Genomic DNA, 25,006 nt, shown 5'->3' on the forward strand with positions numbered 1-25,006 from the left:
CTCATGTCTTTAAATTTTCGGTATTTTATGGTTTGTTTACCTATTTGCTGGATGAAAAATAGTTTTCGGGAAGGAAGGGAAAGGACCATGCAACCCTAACCCCAAATGTCTATTGACAATAGGTATTTAGTTTACGGCCTACTACACAGCAAATAAAACGTTACGTTTTTATTTATATTTTCTTGTTTTCAAAAATATGACAATAGCATCTATTAATGTTTCAATTCGTCTGTTTTCCACTAATTATCTTCTTATATTTTCTTTTGCAGTTTGTAGAACATGCATCATTCACTACCTGGAAACTAGCAAGTTCTGCCCTATCTGTGATGTTCAGGTACATAAGACCAAACCACTTTTACACATCAGGTAAGATGGCTTTTTAAATATTTTTATCTCTGAAAACTTTATCTGTGCGTGTGTGTTATCTACTATATATTGGTGTCTTCTAATCCGATGGTAGTCAACCAGCGATATGCGTATCCCTGTGGGTACACTGATTTGTTAAAACAGATATTTTTCTACACTACAACGTTACAGTAAACTCTTTGAAATCAGACACTCTAGGGTGATTCAAAGGTGTTGAATTTTAAAATTTTCCGGATTTCAGAGAGAGAGAGAGAGAGAGAGAGAGAAATATTTCGTAATAGGAGAATTTTTATAACACAAACTGCACGGATAACTATTTTTGGCTGTGTGTTGTAACTAGAGACCTTTTATCTAATGAGGGACCGTTTAGTCCTGAAATAGGCTGTCATGGCAGCCTCATTTTTAACAAATGGCCAATTAACCTTTTATCTAAGCTATCTGCTTGAAAAGTAGGTGCAAAACCAGGGAAACTCGTTGCAAAGGAAAGTTTGTTGTGCTGTGGAAATTAAGACTATTGCAGATGCAAAAGTATTCTCACTGCAGAACAAACTGTTTGCAGTTTAAATCATACTAGCCGCTATTACTGTGTACTTGCTTATGCCCTCATATTTTTTTGGCCAGAACAATTTAAATTGCCCAGTAAAAGAAATGGTTTGATCGTTCATCGACCAGAAAAGTCCAGAACAAACCTTGCCTTCAACTACGAGTTCTTTGGTATTAAATTACACTTAAAAGTAGGCAAAAACGCAAGAGGTTGAAAAAGTCTTCATAAATTTTTTCTCATACTAAAAACTCCAAAAAAGCCTAATCTATTTTATCCTTTCTCAATGTACATCTGTTCACAGATAATTAGAATGTACAAAATGTATAATTCCACACTGATTTTGGTGTAAAATAAGAATCCAGTTCATTTGCTTTTGTATATAAACTTTGACCAGGAGATGGAACACACCTAAGGATAACTCTTGATGTGTCCGAACACACCAAGGGTTATCCCTAAGGTATAATGATGGATTCGGTTGAGCCACTCAAGCCAATCTTTCTATCCGGTTTGGGTAGTAGTCCAGTCAAAACTGATCGGCGTGCACGGTTCGTCTTTCTTTGTATATTCTTTTTATTTTTCAGAAAATTAAACTTTCTTATAAAGAGTTAAGAAACGGACGTTGTCTGAAAGCATTCTTTCTGGACAAGGCTAGGAGTAGATATTAATTATAATTGGTTTCTTCTGTCGTTCAAAGAGGCACTAAGTACGGTGTTACTAGATCACACCTCTCTCAAAAGAAATTACTGTATTATAATGACAAATAACGCACTGCGTTACATTAACTGGCTTGTTCTAAAGGTACCATTAGTATACTGATATTTATCTTTAAAAATTATTAAAATAAATTATTATTAAAAGTTGTTGAAAAATTGAGTTATCAAAGCATTAAATTATTTTATTTTTAATTGAGTTATCGTATATTAAATATTATATTTAATATTTGTATCTTTAATACAAAATATAGAAAGAGAGAGTGCGTAAAAATTATTTTTGCAAGCTTCATCTTGATCTTGTGATATTTTCCCCAAAATAAAGTCGGTTTATATATAAACCAAATTATTCTGCTTGTTTCAGATCTGACAAGACATTACAGGACATCGTATACAAGTTAGTTCCTGGACTGTTTCAAAGTAAGTAATAGCTATGTTTCAAAACGTCTCTAATAATTTATTAGCTAGCAGTTATTAATATCATATTAAACTCCAGAGAAATATCTCTCCAATCTTTGAAGTTAATGTTAAGAAGCCTGCAATTTCTGTGATATTAATGATCAGATATTCAATTTTAGTCAGAGTTATTGCAAGCATGATGTCCAGCAGTGACTGATCAAACTAAGTTGGCCCAGAGCTTGGGTCAATATCAAGAATTTCCGAAATGGGTATCAAATCTGCTAAACACTGAAGATGACCTGTTCCACATCAACATATGAAAACTTTGCGACCAACGTTAGCTTTATCGAAATGAACGATAAAACAACAGTCGAGATCATCAAATATTAAAAATAACAGATAAAATCACTACTTTGGGGGTTGATAATGCTTACGAATGGATCATCTTTGTATCACTTTCTCTCCAGTCAATGCAAATTGGTCCATAAAAAGTTAAGAACAACGAAACCGGTTCACTTGCAGCGAAACTCTAAACACTAGATTTTAAAGTAATGGCGCGGGTCGCTATCTGGTACAATTCTCAAAGTTAAGTAATTTTCATCGACGGTTGATCAACCCAACAAGAGTTGATCTGTCAAGCTGTGGAAAGTTCAGGTACACGTGACCATTGATACTCAATAGTTGTCCTCGTCCAGAGAACCTGATTTAGAACAGTGGTTCTGGTACTGTAACGCTCGAGGACATTTCCAGCGATGCTGTAATCTATATTTTTATTCCCATGAGAACTTGAAATTGTCTTAGCTATGTGAAAACGGAAAATCTTAGTTTCTCAGCGTGTAAGATGACGCTAGTTCCCAAAATCACGGCTCTTGCTCTCAAAAGACTGATAAGCCTCACTAATGACAATTCTCTTGACATTTAATTATATCACTTAACACTGCAATTACCAGTAGTATTCGGTTTGCGACATCCTAAAGTGACAATCTGATTTTAAGCAACGACGCACACAAATCTGACAGCCTTCTGAAGTGCACTATATTGGCAAAAGTAACTGGACGCCTGCATGTTTGAACGTTTTATCGATATAATATTTAATGACGTATTGATCCAACTTTATCCTTAATTACACGCTGTGTCCTCGTCGGTTGACTTTGAACCGATTTTTAATGAGGAAGGTGTATTTTGGTCCTTCAACACACCAGTCAATTCAATCACTGATTTGGCTTAGCCCGAAGCCCACTTCTTCATCCCAGAGATGTTCGGTTAGGTCTAGGTCGGAGCTGTGGCTAGGTCAATGAAGCTGTTGTATGCCCTTGTCGTTAAACGAAGTCACTACATGCTGCGCAGTACGATATGGTGCATTGTCGTGTTGAAACAGAAAAGGGTTTCCCCCATACTGCTGCCACAAAGCAAGAAGGGAGAAATTGTTCATAATGTCAATGTACCGCATGGCATTTCCAGGAACAACGATCAATATGGTCAAAGTCTAAACTACAAGAAACAATCCCATATGGTGACATCACCTCTGCCAGACCCGAACACGCCCGTCAAATCGGAAAATCGTGTACCGTGATTGGTCGCGTCATGGCATAGATTTCTAACGTCCTAGGGACCAATCACGATGCACTGTGCCCTAACCAAGTCAACGCTGAGCATTGTGTGCTAATATTTGGTTTTGCGCTGCAGCTGTTCCTTAAAATCCAATGTTTTGCAGGTCCCCACGCATCGTCTTTGATCAAATATCTCTTAGTGGCCTGGACATTAACGACTGATTGACTAGATATACATACCTCGCTTTAACGGACTTCGGAAATAACGGGCAGCGTCAATCTAATGGTATTTACCATCCGTTAAAATATTTTCGAGATAAAACAGAGTGGTAGAAAGCCAGGATTTTTCTCAACATCATCTTCCATCAGATTTCCGAGCGTGTAGCATATCGATAAAGAGTCATCTGAACTTCCAGAGAGGATAGTCGACAGCTACTTAGATTCTGAATCAGCTTTAGACAATTCCCAATGCCACCGTAAGATACAACAAAATTTTAAGCTCATTTAATGCACACAATAAGGATAGTAAAATACAACATTACATTTATTTTATTTTATTATTAAAATAAATATTTTTTAAAATAAGTATTAAGGTTTTACTGTACAATAAAATTCTAAAGTCCTCTGGCCCAGTCCGTTCAGAGTATAAACAAAAATTGATTCTTTATTTTATGGCTGTGGCTTAGCTCTTGTGAGCTTGATATTACATGTTGGACAGTTTGTTCAGCCTCTTCTTAAAACTTCTAATTATTCCCACAGTTAATTGACTGATAGCATGATACTGCCTCAAGTATAGGAGAAGTATTTTTTTAAATATTAAAGAAACTGGTCTAAGGTTGTTTTATGATGCTTATGAGACATCTTAAGTTTGTAAGTTGTGTTCTGAACATCAGTTTGTCTGCTTCGCTAATCAGCCTTCTTTTGTTGCTAAAATAGTGTGGTCTAGGAGTTCCTAAATCCAAAAAACTTTTGGTGATTGGGGTCCAGGTGGAAAACAAGTTTAATATTAGCGCATACTTGCTAATAGAGGGTGGAGTTAGTTATAACTAACTAAATTCTATATTACGAATTTGTTCCCGTAAATGTCGTGTATTCCATGGTCGGACAAACAGTTTGCTGGATGAAAAACTTGAGTTTTGTCCAGGAGAAGGAAGTGGAACTCAGGCCGATGCTGTTCTTCCAGACGTGTGGAAGGACAGAAGAGCAATTTTCTTGAAACTTCTTAATCTCTACTTCTGAATATTAAATAAATAAATTCTGTTTATACTCCGGAAAGGCTACCTAAGGTTAAAGAAGTTCACAAGATAGTGAATACAAGAACATTGCCGTATTTAGCATTCAGTGAGCTCGAACTATGGTCAACTCAAAAGAATTGACTGCTGTATCTTCTTTACCCCTCCCTCGTTGGGGTGTTTGAATGAAGTTGTCCCAATTTCAATTAATTTAAAAACTTTTCTGAATCAGTTACTGTGTTTTAATTCAAAACAGTGTTATATTTTAAAGTACTCCTTACAGGAATTAGACTTTTTCTTTTAATTCCATAAAGTTCTATAAAGATAACTGGTTAAGATTTTATCTTATTATTATTTTTGTGTGGTGTTTTACAGTTACTTTCATTTATCTTCTAGGCGAAATGAAACGCCGCAAACAGTTTTATTCTTCCAATACCGAACCAAGTAAGACATGTTTCTTAAATAATTTCTTTTTTTAATTTATGTTATTTCTTATTTGTATTGAATCGAAATATAAAACGATTTAAAGTGTCATAAATACCTGCTTTAATATTAACACAATTTAAAAACTGAAAAGATTTTTTAATACAAAGATGTTTTAAATATAATTTAAAATCCAATGTGAAACTATACAAAGACTTTATTTTTTTTAACTCTTGCAGGTGCCAATGTATCGCCCGAAGACAAAGGGGAAGCTACAACTCAGCGCTTTATCTATACACCTGATGAGTCAATAAGTCTATCTTTGGAGTATGGATATAAGTAAGATATGGATCCCCAAACTTTTATTTTAAAAACTAATTCAGATTGTGATTGCTTTAACGCATTCAGTAGTTCGTGTTCTGTTAAGTCATTTAACAATATTCACTTGTTCAAAATAGATTAATTTCTTTTTTTTATCGAACTTTTTTTTCTTTTAGAAATGGTGATAACAAGAAGCCAAAAGATGGAAGCCATCTACCTTCAAAAGACACCAGTGGCGAAGAGGTGGGTATTTTTCCCTTAAGTCTGAGATAATGTCATAGTCCTTTATTGTTAAAATATTAAAAGATTGTTAATTAAAATATTTTAACTGATGTTAAACACAACCAGATTAAGAAATTTACGTCACCAGATTCATATGGACGAAAAGTTGATTCAATGGACGATGTCTGTTATTTCCAAAGTTCGTTAAATTGAGTTCTATTAAATCGAGGCTGTATTGTACATCCATATATCTTGGATATCGCTAAGCCTAAATAGCGTTGAGAAGTAAACTAATTAAAAGAAATAATAAATTACAGTAATTCATGCGGAGAAAAATTTCTGGTTAAACATGCTTTTATGAGTTTAACAGACAGATTTTGTCTATTTACCACGCTTCGGAATCCATTATCGATCTAGCCCATCAAAGGCAGTGTTAGTTAAGACAGCACTAGGCCTAAACAACCTCACGAAGAATGAAGGCAGTAAGGTTGTTTAGGCCTAGAGACCGCAAAAGCATTTGTGCACAGCTGAGGCTCCAGCAGCAGAAACAGGATTCGAATAGGGAGGACTCACATTGGAGTCCAATGACAAATTGAAAACAGTATCTAAGATTATTCTAGTATAAAAAAATTCCCCCAAAAAGGCAAGGAGAATCATGGAACTCGATCTAACTTTTTCTTGATTAGTTGAATTATTACTGATATGATTATTAAAGAATTATCGAAATTGTTTCAAACGCCAATTCCAATAACTATATTTACTACCATTTACTAGTGCATTTATAGTGAACGATAAAATGGCAAAACAGACTATTATTATTTACGCTCACTGGCCAAAAATTAGAAACCTTTATTCAATATCTCTTAAGGCCACTTTTTTGCATTATTGCACTACACATTGTGTCGTGGATTCCACTAGGTATCGGAAGGAATCTAACTCCATATTTGTCCCTTCTTCCATTAGCATATTTATCAGCTGTTGTACTGTGGTCGGCAACAGAACTGCGAACTGCCTTTTCTAACATATCCCAGACATTCTCAATTGGATTCATATCTGAAGAATTAGGCTACCACCAAAGTAGTTGTTCGAAATCTTGGGAATGTTCTTCGAACTATTCAGATAAAATTTTTGTACTGTGGAGAGTTGCGTTGTCGTTTTTTTACCCAGACTGCAATGGAAAAGAATCCATTGCAGTCTGGGTAAAATTGAAGCAATACAGTGTGAAGTTGGTCCAATACGACAGAAATGTATTCATTGGAGTTAACACGACCATATAACGGTATGAGCTGACCAAATTCCTACAAAACAGAACATACCCCATACCATGATACCACCTCTAGCCGCTTAAGTGGTGGACACGAGATACATGGCTTCATGAGGGTCTAGCCACACCTTAATTAGTGCATAAAGAGTCTAAATCGAGCTCATCAGAGCACATGATCTTTTCCCGCTGTTCCACTTGGAGGTGGCGACACCACTCCAGCGAATCTTTTGATTTTTTTTTTACAGAAAGAAATGGCTTTCTTCAGCTCCCGCCACATAGTTCAATCGGAAATAGGTCATTTTTCTTAATTGAATATTTCAGTCATTTATTACACACTGGACCTTTAGAGTTGAATTCTCCTTTCTTCTTCTATTCATTGTATACTTAGTTGCTTTCTACCCCCAGTGATTTCCTTTGTTTTGTCAATTGTGGCTCCAGCTAAACGCGCTCCAACAACACCTTTCTAGAAATTGGAAGGATCACATATCTTCCCCCTGACCGGATCGATTATAAATCCCCCAAGAAAGTATAACGAACTTGTGATTGTACTACGTCACAACTTACATGCCATGCCTTTAATTAGCTAATGACGTCAACTAGTTAATGACAAAATAAATATTAAATTAAATAGTTTGATTAACCACACCAATTTACCCAATTTGTGCATATTGCCTTACAATTCATTACTTAGGATAGCATTATAAAAAATCTCAATTAGTGTTATTTGACATTGCTTACTGCTTTTAAGTATAACATTAAAAAAGAAAGACAGGTATCATTTCAAGATCTATAAATTAGTTGCAACTACTTAATATAAAGTATCTCTTCTTTCCTTCGACAGGGTCCCAAACGACGCTTTCTTCAGTGTCATGCAGCGGTAACTGTGACACACCTGAAGAAGTTTGTCACTATGAAGTATGGAGTGCCATCCGCTTACATGGTAAGTAACAGGAGATTAATCGTTTCTATCCCGCTGTTCAATTCTGGCTTCGTGACGGCCGTAGGGGGTAACATAAACGTGTCTTTTTCGCTGCGGTCATTAGAAAAATACACCGCGCATGCTCGGGTTGGACATCGAACCATGGAAGTTGCGAATAACGCTTAGATGTGTTATCTGGGAAAAGTATTAAAGAAACAGTGTGTATGATGATATAGCGAGGGAACAACCAATTTGAGATAAATGGCTTAAGATAGACAAGTCCGGAATTGTCATTACCAGATCTGAATTTTAATTGAAATGTTTCAACGTGTATGCAGCTTAAACCATTCTGTATTTCTTTCAGATAAATGAAAATAAAAGTGGTTTTAAACGGCTTTAGATATATTGAAATATTATGATTAGGTTGCAGTCTCAATGCAAGACTTGTTTCCTTTTTTTTTTTTTTTTTTTGTCCGAAATGGGATGGCCCAAAAGAGTTTACTGCGATTTAGTAATGTAGTTGCCTAGCAACAAACGATATGGGCATGCTTTAGTACCACTTTTCATTGAGTAGGAAACCGTATTGTAGTGCTGGGCAGTTAGACTAAAAGTTTTAAAATGTACGAGGGCTGGGGAAAAAGTAGTGGCTACCAAATAAAGATAGCAAAACAATCCTATCGATTACTTACTGGTCGCATTCTTTCAATCATCATGCATCTGTACAGCCTCGGAAATTCCATATGCAGAGAGGGTTTTGTCAGTATATGCAAGAGACTTCTTTAAGGCACGTAAGCTGTCTTGTGTTTTGGGAACAGATCGAAATGGCAGGGGTGTGAGGTACACATTCCGGTTTTTCCTAGTTCAGCAGTTTACTCGAGAAGTGTCGCCCCTGGCATCGTGCAATTGTCCTGCACGACTATGGGCGTAATTATTTCAGTAACTACTGATTACATAAGGTGTACTTTTCTCCTACTGTCAGGTTGCCACTACTTTTCCACAACCCCTATTAGTAGAGATTATAACTAAAGTATGGAAAATCCCCTTGTATTGATATAGATGGGTTGTTAAAATATGAATTTTAAGGAAACGAGGGGGGAAGAAAGTATCTAGTAGATAAATTAGTTAATTAAGAGAATTAAATCAATGCCTTCCTAGGCGTTGAATATTGATTCCTGAGATGGCTAATTAGGAGCGTTGAGAAACCGTTTACCATCTCAAAGACCTATACTCGATGCTAACTTTGATATCACACTTTAGAAGCAATTATAACGACAACAATACGATAATAAAGCTGGATAATATCTCAACCAATTGCACCCTCTAGTCAAATAGTGTCTAGAAAGATAAATAATAATAATAACCAGAACAAAGATGATCAAGAGCCGCCGGCACCATCCGAAGGCGGCCTTAGAGAGACTGACCATAACCCGGAAAGGAGGAGGAAGTGGTTTGGCAGACCACATCGAAACAACAGGATAAAGCGATTAAAAACCGGAGGGATTACTTCCAGAAAAACACAGCGCCACTCTACCATGCCATAAGGAAGACAGGCAAGCGGCACATCCCACTTGATGAGGAGATCCTGCCCACTTAGACGGATGAAACGAAGACAGAAAGATGGGGAAAAGAGGCACTACAATGACCTCCATCAAGACTACATAGACAAGGAGTTTTCCAACGCATGGCTCACCAGTGGGACGCTGTTCCCCGAAACCGACGCATTCAACCACCGGGATGCAGGACACTCGCAGACACTACCAGGTCGCCAGGATAATACATCAGAAGCTAGCCAAGAAATACCAATTGATCAAAGAAAGTGTACCGTATTACAAGCACGAACCTCAGTCCATACGAGAGACCCCTACTCACAAGTTGTACTGGGACCGTGCCATAAGAAAGAAGATAATAATAAACAAATATGGCATATTTCGGTTTTTCTTGACGATTACTTTACTTTAAACAAAAAAACAAAATTAACCCAGTGGATAGGTGAAATGGAAGTGGTGGACAAATTGCTGAAGTTATGTTAATTCAACATAAAGTAGGAAATAATTAACTTAGAATATCATATTCTAATTTGAGTTGGATAAAAATAGAAAGTAGTGGGGCTTGGGCCAATTATTATAACCTATTATCTAATTTTTGCTGCTTCTATCACTGGCAATTGCTACAAATTGTGCCCCCCCCCCTCCCTTGCGAGATTCATGAACGTGCGCCCGGTGATCTTTAACAACCATTGGACCCGGGTGGACCCGGGGCCTCTTCGGCCACCACCTCGCAGTGGTGGACCCGGGTCAATTGCTGTTCATAAATGTGTAAATTCATTTGGCCGACAGAGAGCCAACCCTTTTTATACACAATACCCTACCAAAATTATTCTGAACATAAACTTGTTGCAAAACATCAACGACAATCGCACGTTCCTTCATATGACACTATTTATAAGTCTATCCCTCATGTGAATTTTAAAATAAAGATTTATTTATCTATACACGGAGACGAGTTCTCAGCGGTCATCGCTGAGAGTTTTTCATGAAATTATTTTCTTTGTAAAAAAATAAAAGTAGAAAAATTCTATTCGTTTTATATATATATATTATTGTGTGTGTTTTCTCCAACGGCCTCAGGTCTGAACTATTGTAACTATTTCTAAACTCTTGCTGTAGAACCTCCAAATATCACACGATTAGACATGGTCTCTAGAAGCGAAAGAAACGGGGATTGGCAGAGTGCCCGTCTTCTTGGAATCATTTGACATTCCATATACATAAAAAAAGACTGTCACTATGCAAGTCATGTGATCCAAACAGGACATTGTCCTCGCGGTTAAAGTTCGAGCGAGTTCAAAACGATCAAAATACCTCCTCCTATACAAAGTTTCTGCAATCCTAAAGATCTCCAAATCCTCTTCGCGTTGCGGTTACAATTTTGTCAACTGTGACCAGTTAAATATGTAGAAACACGCAGACAGGGAGACCCACACACTAGACTGTAGTGATCTTAATATTCTTCTATTTATTGCTGATCTGTTTGTATTCTCGCTTCCCGATCTACAGAGAAAAAGAGAGCCAGCTGATTCCTACTTGGAATCAAATTCTTCCGATTTTCACATTTTAGAAGCGTGTCTTAAGAATAAAAGATACGTCAAAGAAAAAGGATGCTTTCATCATAAACCTTTTGCGCACAACCCCCTCTTACCAGACCTTCCGTGTGGCTCCGACATTCTCTGACACCTCCCACGATGAGGAACTTAGCAGCTGGGTGACCACACCATTTACTTAGCCGTAGGTGGTACTTGCCCAAATCTCTTTCTGTCGCCTGCCGACTACAACGCACACACACACATACGAACGCATCGGTTGGGGCGGAGAGCCAGTTCCTGATGAGCACTCACGAGCCAGCACGCTACACCCTGTCTCATACGTCATGATTACGGTCGTTAAGCCTCGGGGGCTGCCGAACCACACTCCTGCGTCTCTCATCTCTTCCTGGAACCGACTCTGCGTCTTTGGGCAAACCACTACCGTCAGCGGGAGCTGCCCTTCGATTCAATAATACGCTTGGCTTCATTGTTCGTGTCTTGCAGAGGTTCCTAATAGAGTTTGGGGCTTGGTTGGATGAAAGTCACCACGAACTTGACACTGCTGGGTCGGTCCTACCTATCGATTTGGCTGTTAGAAATACGCTCATACCTCTTTAGAAAGGAAACTACTTTTTTTGACGACTTGGGCTTGAGGGGAGAAGACTGGGTTCCTCCAAGAAGCTTAACTATCGATTTCAGTATTGTGGAAATATTTACTGAGAGAGAGGGGGCCGTATTCGAACAGAAAAACGTAAGTTATTTGGTGTAAATCGTGTGTACAGAAAAGACTGAGGCATCAGACAGTAAATAGACTTCACGACACAGATCTTTGTATCATCATCACTACAATGGGCATTTTTAAAGTTAAAAATCACTTCGGCGATTATTTTTAATTTCTTTTCTTCATTTTATTTAATGCATTATACAAAGTGAAATTTGCGAAGTAGTACACTACCAAGTGAACTCGTGATAAAGTGAAACTTGTTCTATTGTGAGCATTGAGATTTTGCCATATTAGAAGCGTTTGCCTGTTACTATCAAAATATTAATTTAATCCAGCTCCAAAGTTGTGTTTTAGCAATTTTTTTGAGTCTTAAGAAATACAATATCATCCTGAGGATTGATTTAGAAACAAAATCTAAAAATAATTTGGGTATGTTATAAATAAACGTATAAAATATAAGCTAATTAGTAATATTGTTCAAAATTATATAATTTATTTTTCCTTTTAATAGTTAATTTTAAGAATATACTCTTTTATAATAACACCAGCTTTGATCTAAAAGGTATAATTACTTACAATGGTAAAACTGGTAAAAGCGTAAGTTTATTAGTCATTTATCACGAGTTAACTTGTTATTGCACTACATTTAAAGAAATGGCATTGCTAAAGGGTTTAATTAGAGCCATAAATTGTTCTAAACTTACAGTAATAACCATAAGTTGACAGCAATTTAAAAAGGGAACTTTTTGATTTGCAAAATAGTAAAAAATAACACAAAAATGGAATAAGTACAAAATAAAGAATTTTGTTCTTTATAAACCACTGGAAGCATAGAGTCCAGTGGTTTATATCCCATTAACCCCAAACTAAATCAAATCATAATCAAGAAAATTGAAGCAAAAATTAAAACTGAATATGATGGCTAAGAGACAGAATAAGAAAGAGTACACTCTGGGGAAAAAATGGAGATAAAAATTCAGAGCTTTTAATATAAATCCAATAGCATTTTTAAAAATTATGATGGCTAAAGATGTTTCCTTCCTTCCTTCATTTCCATGCCTGTTCGAGTCGTTCTAATTATGTGGCACATCTCTCGGTGGAAACTGCATCTCTCTGTCTAGGTGAGAGTCACAAATTTAAAATGCAAATTATAAATCCAGTGGAACTGTATTATGATGACATGGGTATAACGACATGCTAGCTACAGTGATGAATAAGGAAGAAACAACGCATTTTAATAGTAAATTTTCACATATGTAATGAAAGTGGAAATTGCGAGCAAAGATACAAGTTTTTGAAATTATAAGAAAGCTAATGCTATTTTAGGCATTTCAAAATTATGAAAAGCAGGAGGATTTTTCTCGTCCTATTCCATGTTTTTTGTGACTGGCAGCATTTAAAACTATTGTAATAAATACATTTTCTCAATGCTCATGTAGAACCGACTTCACTTTATCACGAGTTACCATGGTATTGTACTACTTTTAAAAACATAGCTCGCCAGAAGCTTAATCCAGAGCCTTGACAAAGCGGGAGGATGTAAGATTATAATTCTAAATAATGTAAGATCTCTCTCTCTCTCCGTATTTGTCTGTCCCTCTCCGTTCCTATTTTGCTTTTTGAAACGGATACACATATTGTATTCATACATTTTCAGTATTGACAATCTTACTCTTTAATAAGCTACTCTTTTCACACATCCTTTTCCATATACCAAGATTATTTCATAGAAAATTTAACGCATAACTGGATACGATAGCACTTCTGACCACGTTATAGACTGTCTCTCAGATCTAAAATTTCGCTAACATTAGAGCCAACACATAGCTCACCTACACTGCTCTACAAAATTAACAAAATAAAATGTTTTTCACGAATATTTGATATAATAGGCATCCTGGCATGTAAATTCCGAGTATCCGATAGAAATCTATCTACCACCTTACACAGCCGCACATTATGAAAATTATTCATACCTATATTGAGACCATATCACTTCATTCCCGTTTTTTTTGGCTTGCTCAGGATAGCCACACTTCCAGTACTCAGAATTGCAAATGATCGTCGTTTAGGTGATTCTTCTAAATGGCGGGCGGTTGGACGACTTGAATCTCAGCAGTCGCAATCGGCACGTTAGCTTAATGTGTCACGTAGTGTCGTTTTGGCACTATGGAAGCAGTTTCAGGAGACGGAACTATTACAAGAAGAGCTGACCCAGGTGGCCCGAGGGCTACGACAACCAGAATAGACCGCTATCTGCTCTAACAGCAAGAAGGAACCATACGATATCCTGTTATCAACAGTCTCTTGACGTTGCTGCGGCCACATTTGAAAACAATTCCAACCGGACTGTGTTAAGACAGCTCAGTTCAAGTGCACTCTACGCAAGGAAGCGTAGAGTCCAGTGGTTTATATCCCATTAACCCCAAACTACAGCAGAGCTAGTCGAAACTGTTGCCATGAGCATGCGACTTGGAAACCTGACAAATGGGATACAGTTCTGTTCTCTGATGAGTCCCGTTTTAGCCTATAAACAGATTATATATGTTATTTCATCTGGAAACAACGTGAAATGCGGTACCATCCCTCCAACATCAGAGAAAGGGACACTTACTGTGGAGACTGTTCTCGTGTGAGGGAGAATAATGATTAACGGCCGCTCCCCTCTTTATGTTTTTGATAGGGCTACCGTAACTGCCGAGAGGTAACGAGAACAGATCCTCGAACCCCAGTGTGCTACTTTTTAGAGATGTGGTTGTCCCAGATTTTCTTTTCATGCATGACAGTGCCACTGCACATAAAGCTCAAGTGGTGGAGGAATATCTTGAAACTACAGATATCCAACGACTGCCATGGCCAGCACGATCACAGACTTAAATCCGGTCAGACTTAGATCCAAACATGAGTGGGACGCCTTTGGGCGTCGCATTGCACGCCAACAGCCAACTCCTTGGTCACTTGGTGAGCTAAAGTCTTCGTTGGTGAACGAATGGGATTTGCTGCCACAGAATCTTATAGGTACCCTTATATGGAAACTGGTTCACCGCTGTCAGATTACCACTGTCGTGTTCTGTTTAGCCGTTGGAGGGATACGCCATACTGATGTAATGTGACCATATTTGCGAGCATCTTGTATCGACTTCTGTAATGTGACCTTTTTGGTAATTCTTGTACAACCCCTAAAATGACCCTTATACCTGTCCGAAGTTTCTCGGTCTCCACATTTCTTCGATATTCTATGGTACCCCACCACCATACCAAATTTTGTCACGCTTCATCGCAAGTTGCTCGAGTTATACTACGGTTTCTACGTGTTCTGTTAATTTTGTCGAGTAGTGTAGAATACTTTCTCTAGTAAGCTACTAATCAACAGCAATATAATATCAGTAACTCGTAGCGCACATGTGCAGTGTGCATTAATTTTAGGATCAAAATAATTTTACAATAAAATCACCACTTTCAAATTTTCATCAAAAAAATAATTTCTATTATGAATTTTGGAAAATAGTTTGGAGTCGTTTAAATTAAACAACGAGGAATATAAGGTTACGAGGAGTAAGTTCAGTATATCGTGTTAGTAAGTAAGTTTTTTGTATGGTTACTTTTTCCTTGAGTAACAAAAAAAAAAGTCTTCGCTTTTCAAGACTCGTTATTTCTAAATCGTTTCTCCTTCATTCATTAATTTCTCGATTTATCTCGCCTTCGAAAGATAATACGCGCTATTTCCTTGTAATTGGTTCTTCCAACCATTCCCGTTAATCTTTAATTATGCTAGCGGCAACTGATCGCATTTATAGCCTTCTTAATTATACGGAACTGGAGAATTATACTTGAACTGCCATCAGATTTCTGGCAGGTCACCGCTCATTAAACAGACTTCTAATACGTTCATCCATAAGAGGCAGGGAAAAATCGGTTTCGTGTCAACAGGGAATTAAAATTAATTGCTTTCTACTAGTAAATGATTCTAGATGTTCCGTTCCAAGCAATTTAACTTTCAACTCTCTACTTTTTTTTTTTTAAATTTTAAAAAATCTATTTACATTTTAAAATATCACTAAATTGAATTGCTACTGATAATATGTTCGGAAATAAATACACCATATTAGTCACAATAACAGCATCAAGCTGTTAATACAGGTGATGGACAGCATTATACTAAGTATGAGAATTACCACAACTCTTGTTTTTCACGAAAGAACAGAAACTTATTAATTTTATATGCACGATTTAAGCCAGTGTTACTGTTGAATAATGGTGATTATTTTCCTGCTTCTGCACAGAAGTAGATACATTCTTATATAAACATATTCACTAATGAACAGATTAATGCCATTGCAGCTCATAGTGAACTGTCAAAGTAGATAAAAAGGCATTGTTTTAATTGCATCTCATATTGTGATACGTTCAAAACGAGTTGCCATGGTATTGCACTTCCTCGAATAAGTATCAAAACGAGTTCAAAATACGTTCAAAACGAGTTGCCATGGTATTGCACTTCCTCGAATAAGTGTCGCTTCGCTAATGTTATTTATTCTCAGCGGATACCACCACCCAGATTGCACTGTTTGTAAAATGGTATGAGACAAGAAACTGTGTTATATACATATCTGTCTCTATTACACTTAGAAAAGCAAAAAGGTAGAGGAGAGTGATAATAGAAGAGGAAGAAGAAATTCCGTCGAAAGAAACAGCTACTCCTCACTCATAAATCCCTCGAATAGGCAACGCTTCCCCATTAGGGAAGACTGCTGTTACCTACTCTCGGTAAAACGGGCAGCATCAAGCTCCCCATACGGCACCGTTTCAAGGATTGTTGGCCCCTCCTCGGTGGGCGGGTCCCTACCCTGGTGTTGCAATCGTGACAATCCAGTTATGAAGTTTAACTCCAAACATGAGAGATGCTTGATGGTGTGCAACAGTCTAAACTAAGGTGATAATTTTGCATAAAGCATGAGACTACGCATAAGATTCACTAGGGAACGAGTTAGTGCCATTGCACCATGTTTTGTTTGTAATGAACTGCCGAAGTAGATAATTAGCATCGTTTTATCACCTTAGTTTATACTATTTAACACCATCAAGCAGGAGCGTATTCATGAAGGGCAGAGGGGATATATGCCCTCATAACCACGTATAATTGCTCCTAAGTCTATCTAAAAAAACTCAAAAATCTGGTCGTCATTCCCCCTTATGATTATACCTGGACACGATAGTGCCATCAGGCGTCTCTTAAACTTCATAACTGGATTGTCACGACTGTTAACACCGGGCTACCTGTCCACCCACCGAAGAGAGGCCGATAATCCTCGAAACGGTGCAGCCTACGGGAGCTTGATGCTGCCCGAGTTACCGAGAATAGGTAACAACAGTCTTTTCTAATGGGGATGCGTTGCCTATTCGAAGGATTTATGAGTGAGGAGTAACTGCCCCTTTCCTCTTTCTACGGCATTTCTTTTTCTTCCTCTCCTACTATCACTTTCCTGTACCTTTTTGCTTTCTTAAGTCTAATAGGGACAGATATGTGTATAACAGTTTTTTTATATCCCATACCATTTTACAAATGGTGCCGTCTGGGTGGTGGTAGTGGTATCCTCTGAGAATAAATAACAATAATCTTCTCCATTGGTGAAGCATTACTTATTGAGGTAGTGAAATACCATGGCAACTCGTTGTGATGGTATTCACAATAGAGATACAATTAAAGCAATGCCAATTATCTACTTCGGCAGTTCATTACGAACAAAACATGGTGCAATGGCAGTAACCCGTTCACTAGTGTATCTTACGCGTAGTCTCATGCTTTATGCAAAATAATCATCTTAGTTTATAAACATTCAAGAAATAAACTATTTCAACACTTTATACACGATGATAAATATTTTAATAAATGAGCATCGCGCCTTAAACCCAATACCAGATTCTCTTGTTTACACGCTACTGTGCGCATGAACAAGAATTAATATAACGAAATTCGTGTTAGAAAATACATATTCGCATAGATATGTTGATGCTAAATATGAAATTATTTTCAGAGACAGCTATCGTAACATTGTTTATTGAGGTTACAAGACACTGCCCCCAAAAAAGTAGACTGATTTTTCGAAAATTGACAACTCGGATGTTATTCTAGTGACACGAATTCCACATTCAAATCACTAACTCCCCAATTAGTGTCTCCCTGTGCGACTGCATGACACAAGTTCTGATGGAAGTTTACACGAACATTGGCATTAAGAGTAACTGTTAAATTCGCCAGGACATTAAACCTCAGCCAAGTGTCAAAACACTTGGCGGAGGTTTAACATAGTTCTTGGATAAAACGATTGTGGTACACAATGTACTCAGTACACAATGAGCGGTACAAAATTCGTGGCAGTACACGGAGCTCTAACACACAACCATCTTCCTTAAAAACACTAAAATTAAAAATGTTTTAATTTCAGTTTTTTTTTAATTAAGCATTAATTATCATTTTAGACTTATACACTTGACGTATTTGCAATAAATACTTTATTATCTTAATATTACATATATTAGTATATTTATTGAACAGAATATTATGATGGAGTAACCGTATTAAATCTGCTAAATTATTATTATTATTTTCTATTTTTAATTATAGGTGGATATAATGTATGACGATGACTCCCTAAGGGATGACTATACGTTGATGGATATTGCCTATATCTATACTTGGCGGAGAGTAAGTAAAAATTATTTAACTATTTTCCTTAACAATAAAAAAAAAAAAAAGAGTAGTTAGAAACATTATAGAATTCTCTGGCTTCTTCTTTACAATATTTTAAATACTTTTTAAGAATTTGAAACTTGATTATAATTGCCTACTACATTAAAATATCTGTGCATTAAAGAAAGCAGCTGAAACTTGATTATAACTGCCTACTAAAGAAAAATCCAAATGAAATCAGAGATTGTCATGACGTCATTAAACTGAGAATGCGCATGCGCCGAAACTTCAATCTGTAATAATAAAAGAGCGTTTGTCTGTTTGAGCCATAAACCGTGGAAATTATGAAACCTAGAGATCTGCAATTCGTGTATACACTGAGGGAACTCTATGTACACTGTGGTGTTATTTTTAGGACATTTTCTTTCTATGTATTATTGATATTTCTAATTAACAGTAGCTTCCGTGAGAGGGCACAATTATCGATTGACATATGCGTTTCTCTCAATAAATGGCTTCTATAAATATTTAATATTTCTTGTCTATAAATGAGATGGAAACTTTAAATCATTTTGCTTAGAGCATTTGAGATATTAATTAACTTCGATGTTAAAAATGAAAGACGTTGCCATTATGGCTAATGGGCTAAGTTTAGCAAACATGAAAGGAGCTCGTTGTAAAAGATGCAGAACGAAGCTAAATAGTAAAATAGAGATATAAATGAACCAGGAATGCTTTTAATATTGTAACAATTTCTTAAATTCACGGACCATTTAAAAATACTAGATTTTCAAGAAGTATTTGAATTATTTAAACTAATTTAAATTTTCTCAGCGCTTTCATTAAATTAAGCGAAGGACCGGCTCCGTATTTCCTGATGGAGGTATTTAATGCGATTTCAATTGAAAATTAGACAGTATAAATTGCTGACGTCATCCACCCTTCTAACCAATTAGTAATGGTCATCTCTTTTTGTGATTTAATTTTCTCTAGTACGTAGTTCCCCGAGTAGCGGAGCAGAAATTCTGATCAATTCAATGTTGGGCGCTAGGGTGGATGGTAATCCTATTATATGAACTGAATGGGGTAAGCCAACGATGAAAGGTCAGTTATCCTGACGACGCGGGTAATTCCCCTGCACTACAGTGAGTGAGCCGCATAACAGTTGTATGGGAGCGATGGGGTCAGTCAGAGAAGAGCTAAAAGATGTGGCACTTTGCTTGAGGGAGGGGAACAAGAGGGGAGAAAGTTATTACTCAGCTGCAATACTACATCTTTGCTGTTAAAGAAAAATGTAACTTTATGAATAATGAGAAAAGTTGATTATTAATATTTGATTTTATCTAGAAACCTTTTTTTAACTTTGTTGTTCCTAATGTCCGGGTAACTTAGGTTTATTTCATTTTATTTTGCAGAGTGGACCAATGAGGCTCTTTTATCGAATTCTGGAGCGTCCCCGGAAGCGGCTGAAAACATCACATCCACAGCCCGAGGAAGAACAACAAGAAGAGTGTCAGGAAGAAGTGCAAATTGAAGAAGACGATAAGATATCCGCTTCCAAGCCCGAGGATATTCCCATGGAGATAGACCCGCCAGAACAGCCGATCAAATTGGAAGAGCCAGTAGAAAGGGTAGCGACTTCAACAGTAGAAGACATGGAGCAGACTTCGAATGAAAAAGCAGAAATTTCGGAGGCAAATAATCCTGCCGTATCGCTGGAATCTTCAGAGGTGTCAAAACCGTCAGATGACGGCGACAAAATACCCAATGACAACAACAACGACAAAGGGGAGAAAGAGGATGAAACTGAAGAAGATGAAAAGAAGTCTCTGGATAGTGAAATCGATGTGGTGACCGCACCTGTTAATGAAATTTCGCCGGAAGTTGTCCAAAGCGATGAGAATGCCACGACGGCAACTACTACGGAAGAGGTGCAACGTTCAGCCGAAAAGATTCCCGAAGTGCCTGCCAGTACTGAAAAAGAAATTCCTACGGTTGAAAGTACTGATTTAGATGACCGTGACCTTGGTTGTCAGCCTGACCTCGTAGTGGACGAACAAAAGGTAGAATCTTCAGGAGAGGATGGAGAAGAAGTTTCAACGGATGTGCCAACAAAGAAAGAAATAGATAAAGACCAAGTAGAGGACGAAGCCGAAGCTACCGACGACACTGAAGCTGACAGCGGACGTGGCAGCGATATCAGTAGCCGGACCGAAGCCCGATCTAGTTGTGACGACGACATCGGGTCACCTGTTTCCACAGTACAAACGCCAGATGCGGACAGGACATCAGCCATCAATTCCACACTCAGCCCTGTACCTCCATCGAGAAGCCCTTCATCACCAGAAGAGACAGCGGCCGACAACAGTGTCGCTGACGAGGAACCAGAACCACAAAAAGATCACATTGGAGCTTTGGATCTTTCGATATCTCACAGGCATGGAGAAAGAGAAAGGCCCCCACGACCTCGTCAAAGGCCCGTTGCCAACCCTCCAGTACTGGACAAACATAGATTACCCACGTGCCTACCTGCACCGAAACATCATTCCTTCAAACTGTTGCCTGCCACTCTCCCTCACAGCTCTTTCTACAAGAAATCCGAGTCCAGAAACCACAGGTTTAAAGGCAGCAATCTCACCGTTATTAACCCAGATCCAAACAGTTTTCGACCGAAGATTGTAATCAAGAACTTGGATCCACGACCCAGCCATGGACATCATCATCATCACCACCATCATCATCACCATCGACTGTAAATGAATCCCCCCGATATTAAGTGCCCCCCCACACAACCAAAATTTCAATTTGTTATTCCTCCACCTTGTACCTGTATGTTTTTACAAACTGTGCATCGTCATTTAATCCTACATCTCGGATGTGTGACGTCACACACACAGCCACACGCTGTATGCGGCGGAAATCGATCGCCAGGGTGCGCTATGGAACTGTACAGTTCAGTGGAAGCGAAAAGTGATACTTCAGTGAACTTCCAATACCCATACGAACATTGTTGAACTAATGCAAAGACTGCTTAATGCAAGCGATTCTTTCTTTCCCTACATTTTTCTCTACGCTAAACCCCTTCTATAGGGTCTTTACACCATCGTATTGTTACCTTGTTGCAACAGGGGGTTGGTATATTCGTGTATCAAGTAGACGGGATCCGGTGCATCGTCCCTACTTCCCTGTTTCTCTCCCTCCCAACCACCATATATGCGTGGGAGCACCGGTCGTTTGCTACGGCCAATGTTATTGTACTCGGAGTTAGTCAAGTTGTGTTGTCACCCTATAATCGTTGGTTGTAGTATAAGATGGAAGAAAAAAAAAGAAAAAAAAAAAACCGAGGAGAAAGTACTTTTTTTTTGTGTGTGACTGGCAAGTTTTCTTTCTAATGTATCCGGTTCATGAACAGTAAATTAGTAGAATGGCAAAGATTTCCTTGAAGTTGTGTGCTTTGATATACGGAATTGTAAATAAATGGCTCCTTAAGAAAAGTCGTTTTCCTTTTATATTTAATACACACAGCTCAGTATACAAATAGATGGCAGGTGATAATAACACCTGATTATACACTAACCAGTTCTGAAATAGAATTAGTATATTAATCTTCTGTGAAACGTTTATAAAACAAACAATTTGTTTAACATGCCACACAATATATATTTATTTTCATCTTTACACAGTGCATAATGTAATTATTTTTTCTGTAAAGTCTGCAGGAATTCATTGTCGATAAATGACTTATGTAGAGAAGTAGATGGTGTCGTTTTTAGTAATATAAAAAAAAAAAAACTGCGGATAAAAGATATTCGCATCTTTTAATAAAAACTATTTATCAATTAAAATATATAAAATATTATATACTAATTTTTTTTTTAAAGACAGCAGAAAAAAATTGAAGCTACTTTTTTTTTTTTTAAGATGTTTCATAAAACTGATAATAGTTGGCGCTCTGGTAAGTTTGGAAATTACAGCACGTTTTAAAAATGCACGCTTAAACAGATATTTAATTATTATCCTGGGTGCCAGAGTACCAAAGTCTAATTACTCATTGCAACTGCTTGCTTTATACGAGAATTTTTATTTAAAGAAAAGGGCAAGTACTTTTTTTAAAAAATTATTATGATTTTGAACTTTCAACTTCCACATCTCATGACAGAAAACATCCAACAACTTTGTTATTTGATGAGGAATCAAACTAGGGCTCGAAACAAACTTTATAGCAATATCTCACTTTTTAAATAAATGCAGATTAACTTTCTGGAGATGTTGTGTTTGAAAGTAGTGAAATACGAAGGCAACTCGTGGTAAAGTTTGCTTTAATGCAAGTATCAAGACTATTGATTTTGTACAAAACTGTTTAAACTGTACAAGTCCACAAAAACCCAAATGAGATGGTCTGCTTTTCATAATTTTAAGAAAGCCAAAACAGCATTTACAACTTTATAATTTAAAATTTCTTACTTCTTTTTAAATCCTACAAAAATAAGTTGTGCGTTAATATAGAAATTAAAAGATATTCTTGGTTTTCCACTATTTAGTTTTTCCTCCTCCCTTGAGGAGGAGGAAAAACTAAAGGCTACATTGTACGTTTTAGATTATGCATGTTTTAGCATCAAATACTATCATAATACTCTTTAGGGATGTGAACACCACTGCATCTACGTCAGATGCAGTGTGTTCACTGGTTTGAAATTGGAGAGAAAAGCTTGCTAAGAAACGGGACAGTTAATTCATTCTTTACCTCGTCTCAGTTTATTTTGGAAACGGCTCTACTAAAATCCCTTTACACGACTCATTATTTCAATAAAATTGGCTGGTTTTTAGATACTCCAAATCAATGAAAATCACTGCTGGAAGCATATTGTGTCAACGTTACTTCAGAACTATAGTTTAACATTACAGGCATGCGCTAAACATCACATCTTCCTTCAGTGAGACTAATTTCTTGAAATTAAAGTATCTAGAAAGTTCCTCACAACTTTCTCATCGACCGATAATCGTACTTAACTTCTCATCAATTGTGGGGATGGTTTTCTAATTCTAACGTACTACGTTAAAGTTCTAAGCGACTTTATTCAAAAGTATATTGCGAGTGTGCCCTGCCGTAAAGGTATCGTGTCTGTAGAAGTGTGTTCACAGGGATTTGCATGTTGTGCGGGATGAAAACTCCAGAATAACTCAAGGGCGAGTTCAATTGGATTGTTTTTTTTTAGTTTGGATCCACATGCTTTCGTTATGTTAAAACTTCAAATGGATTGTTATTTCTATTGAACAAAACTTGAAGTCAAAATAAATACAAACAAGTTATTTAATATATACAGTGCATTACACAGGTGTGTTAGCAAGAGTAATAATTCGTGATTTATAATCAAATCTGGGCCTCAAATTTTATCAAGGACCAGCAGAACACAGGTTGAATTTGTCCTCGATGCCACTTTTCGTTCTCGAGTAATACGCGAAATATAGGTTCATTATTCGAATAGATTTTCTATGATCAGTGGGTGGGGAGGCTATAATTGATCTCAAAAGCTTTCCGGGGACCAATGAAACGTACGTTGAAATTGTGATACCGACTGAACTATTTCTTATTACGTAATGTGTACACATCCGATGACATACTTTCATTATAAGTTAATAAATATACGCAGTGCGTTACATTTCGGACGCATTCTATTTTTTTCTTAAAATTAATTGAATTTTCTATTTCTTTTTCTGTAATTAACTGAAGTGAAAAGTAAATATAGTTATCTTCTTATCAATTAATTACTAAGATTATAACTTTAGAGAACACTTAATAAAACTCTATAGTTCTACGTTCTCGTTCAGTTACAACTGTATAATGTTTATTGCTCTTTTCCATATACTTTTAAGTATCCTTCTTCTCTCTATCACAATCAGTCTTAGATAAAAATACACGCGAAGCGTACACCGACTCTAAAGTTAACAATACTTCATTATAACTATGAATTTCTTTTTTCATTACATGCGGACGGACGGACAGATGTATGGACATGGTGAAGACAATAAGCACTTATGCATATATGCTAACGCGCTGCAAAATATGTTAAATGTCAATTTTAATGAATCTCTACTCGACTTTACAGAAAAACAAGGAGCTGCCGCTGTGTATTTGCTGTATTTTTCGTTTACTGTACCTTACCTTCCTTTCCAAAGAAAGTAACGAAAAAATAACTAATTTTATTATCACCTATTAAGAATATATTATTAACCCTAACCTTTTTTTAATAATTACTTCTAACTGTACACACAACATTGTTCCAATCAGAAAGACTGTTGGGTAGTTGTACGCTGGGATGGAGGGATTTCTTCGAATATGTTGAGGCGAATTAATAGCCTAATTACTTTCTTTTTTTATTTTACTTTATGTTCTAATTTACTGCATCCTATATAATGCATTTGTTTATGGACTTCTGTACTCGGGAATTAATTAATTCGCAGGAATAGAATTTGGGCCAGTTCGTTGATATCTGTTAGCGTTATGCGTGAAAAACCCACACACCTGCAAATAGGTTACAATGTCACGAAATAGGAAGTT

General features: G+C 37.0%; 1 protein-coding gene across 2 annotated transcripts in view; it reads left to right on the top strand.

Annotated features, from left to right (window-relative positions):
• LOC150079535 (uncharacterized) overlaps positions 1-21,803 on the top strand; it is a 78,334-nt gene extending 56,531 nt beyond the window's left edge. For both annotated transcript variants that reach the window (XM_090384036.1, XM_090384035.1), the window contains 8 exons: positions 270-366; positions 1,985-2,040; positions 5,198-5,245; positions 5,464-5,563; positions 5,722-5,788; positions 7,873-7,971; positions 18,382-18,462; positions 19,863-21,803. In XM_090384036.1, coding sequence (XP_090240162.1) covers positions 270-366; positions 1,985-2,040; positions 5,198-5,245; positions 5,464-5,563; positions 5,722-5,788; positions 7,873-7,971; positions 18,382-18,462; positions 19,863-21,203 — 1,889 coding nt within the window. In that variant the 3' untranslated portion in view covers positions 21,204-21,803. The remainder of the gene's footprint in view (positions 1-269; positions 367-1,984; positions 2,041-5,197; positions 5,246-5,463; positions 5,564-5,721; positions 5,789-7,872; positions 7,972-18,381; positions 18,463-19,862) is intronic.
• The last annotated feature ends 3,203 nt before the right edge of the window (positions 21,804-25,006 follow it).

The sequence above is a fragment of the Mastigoproctus giganteus genome, chromosome 10 (assembly GCF_048544385.1).
Source record: "Mastigoproctus giganteus isolate SK-2022 chromosome 10, ASM4854438v1, whole genome shotgun sequence".
Lineage (NCBI taxonomy): Eukaryota > Metazoa > Arthropoda > Arachnida > Uropygi > Thelyphonidae > Mastigoproctus > Mastigoproctus giganteus.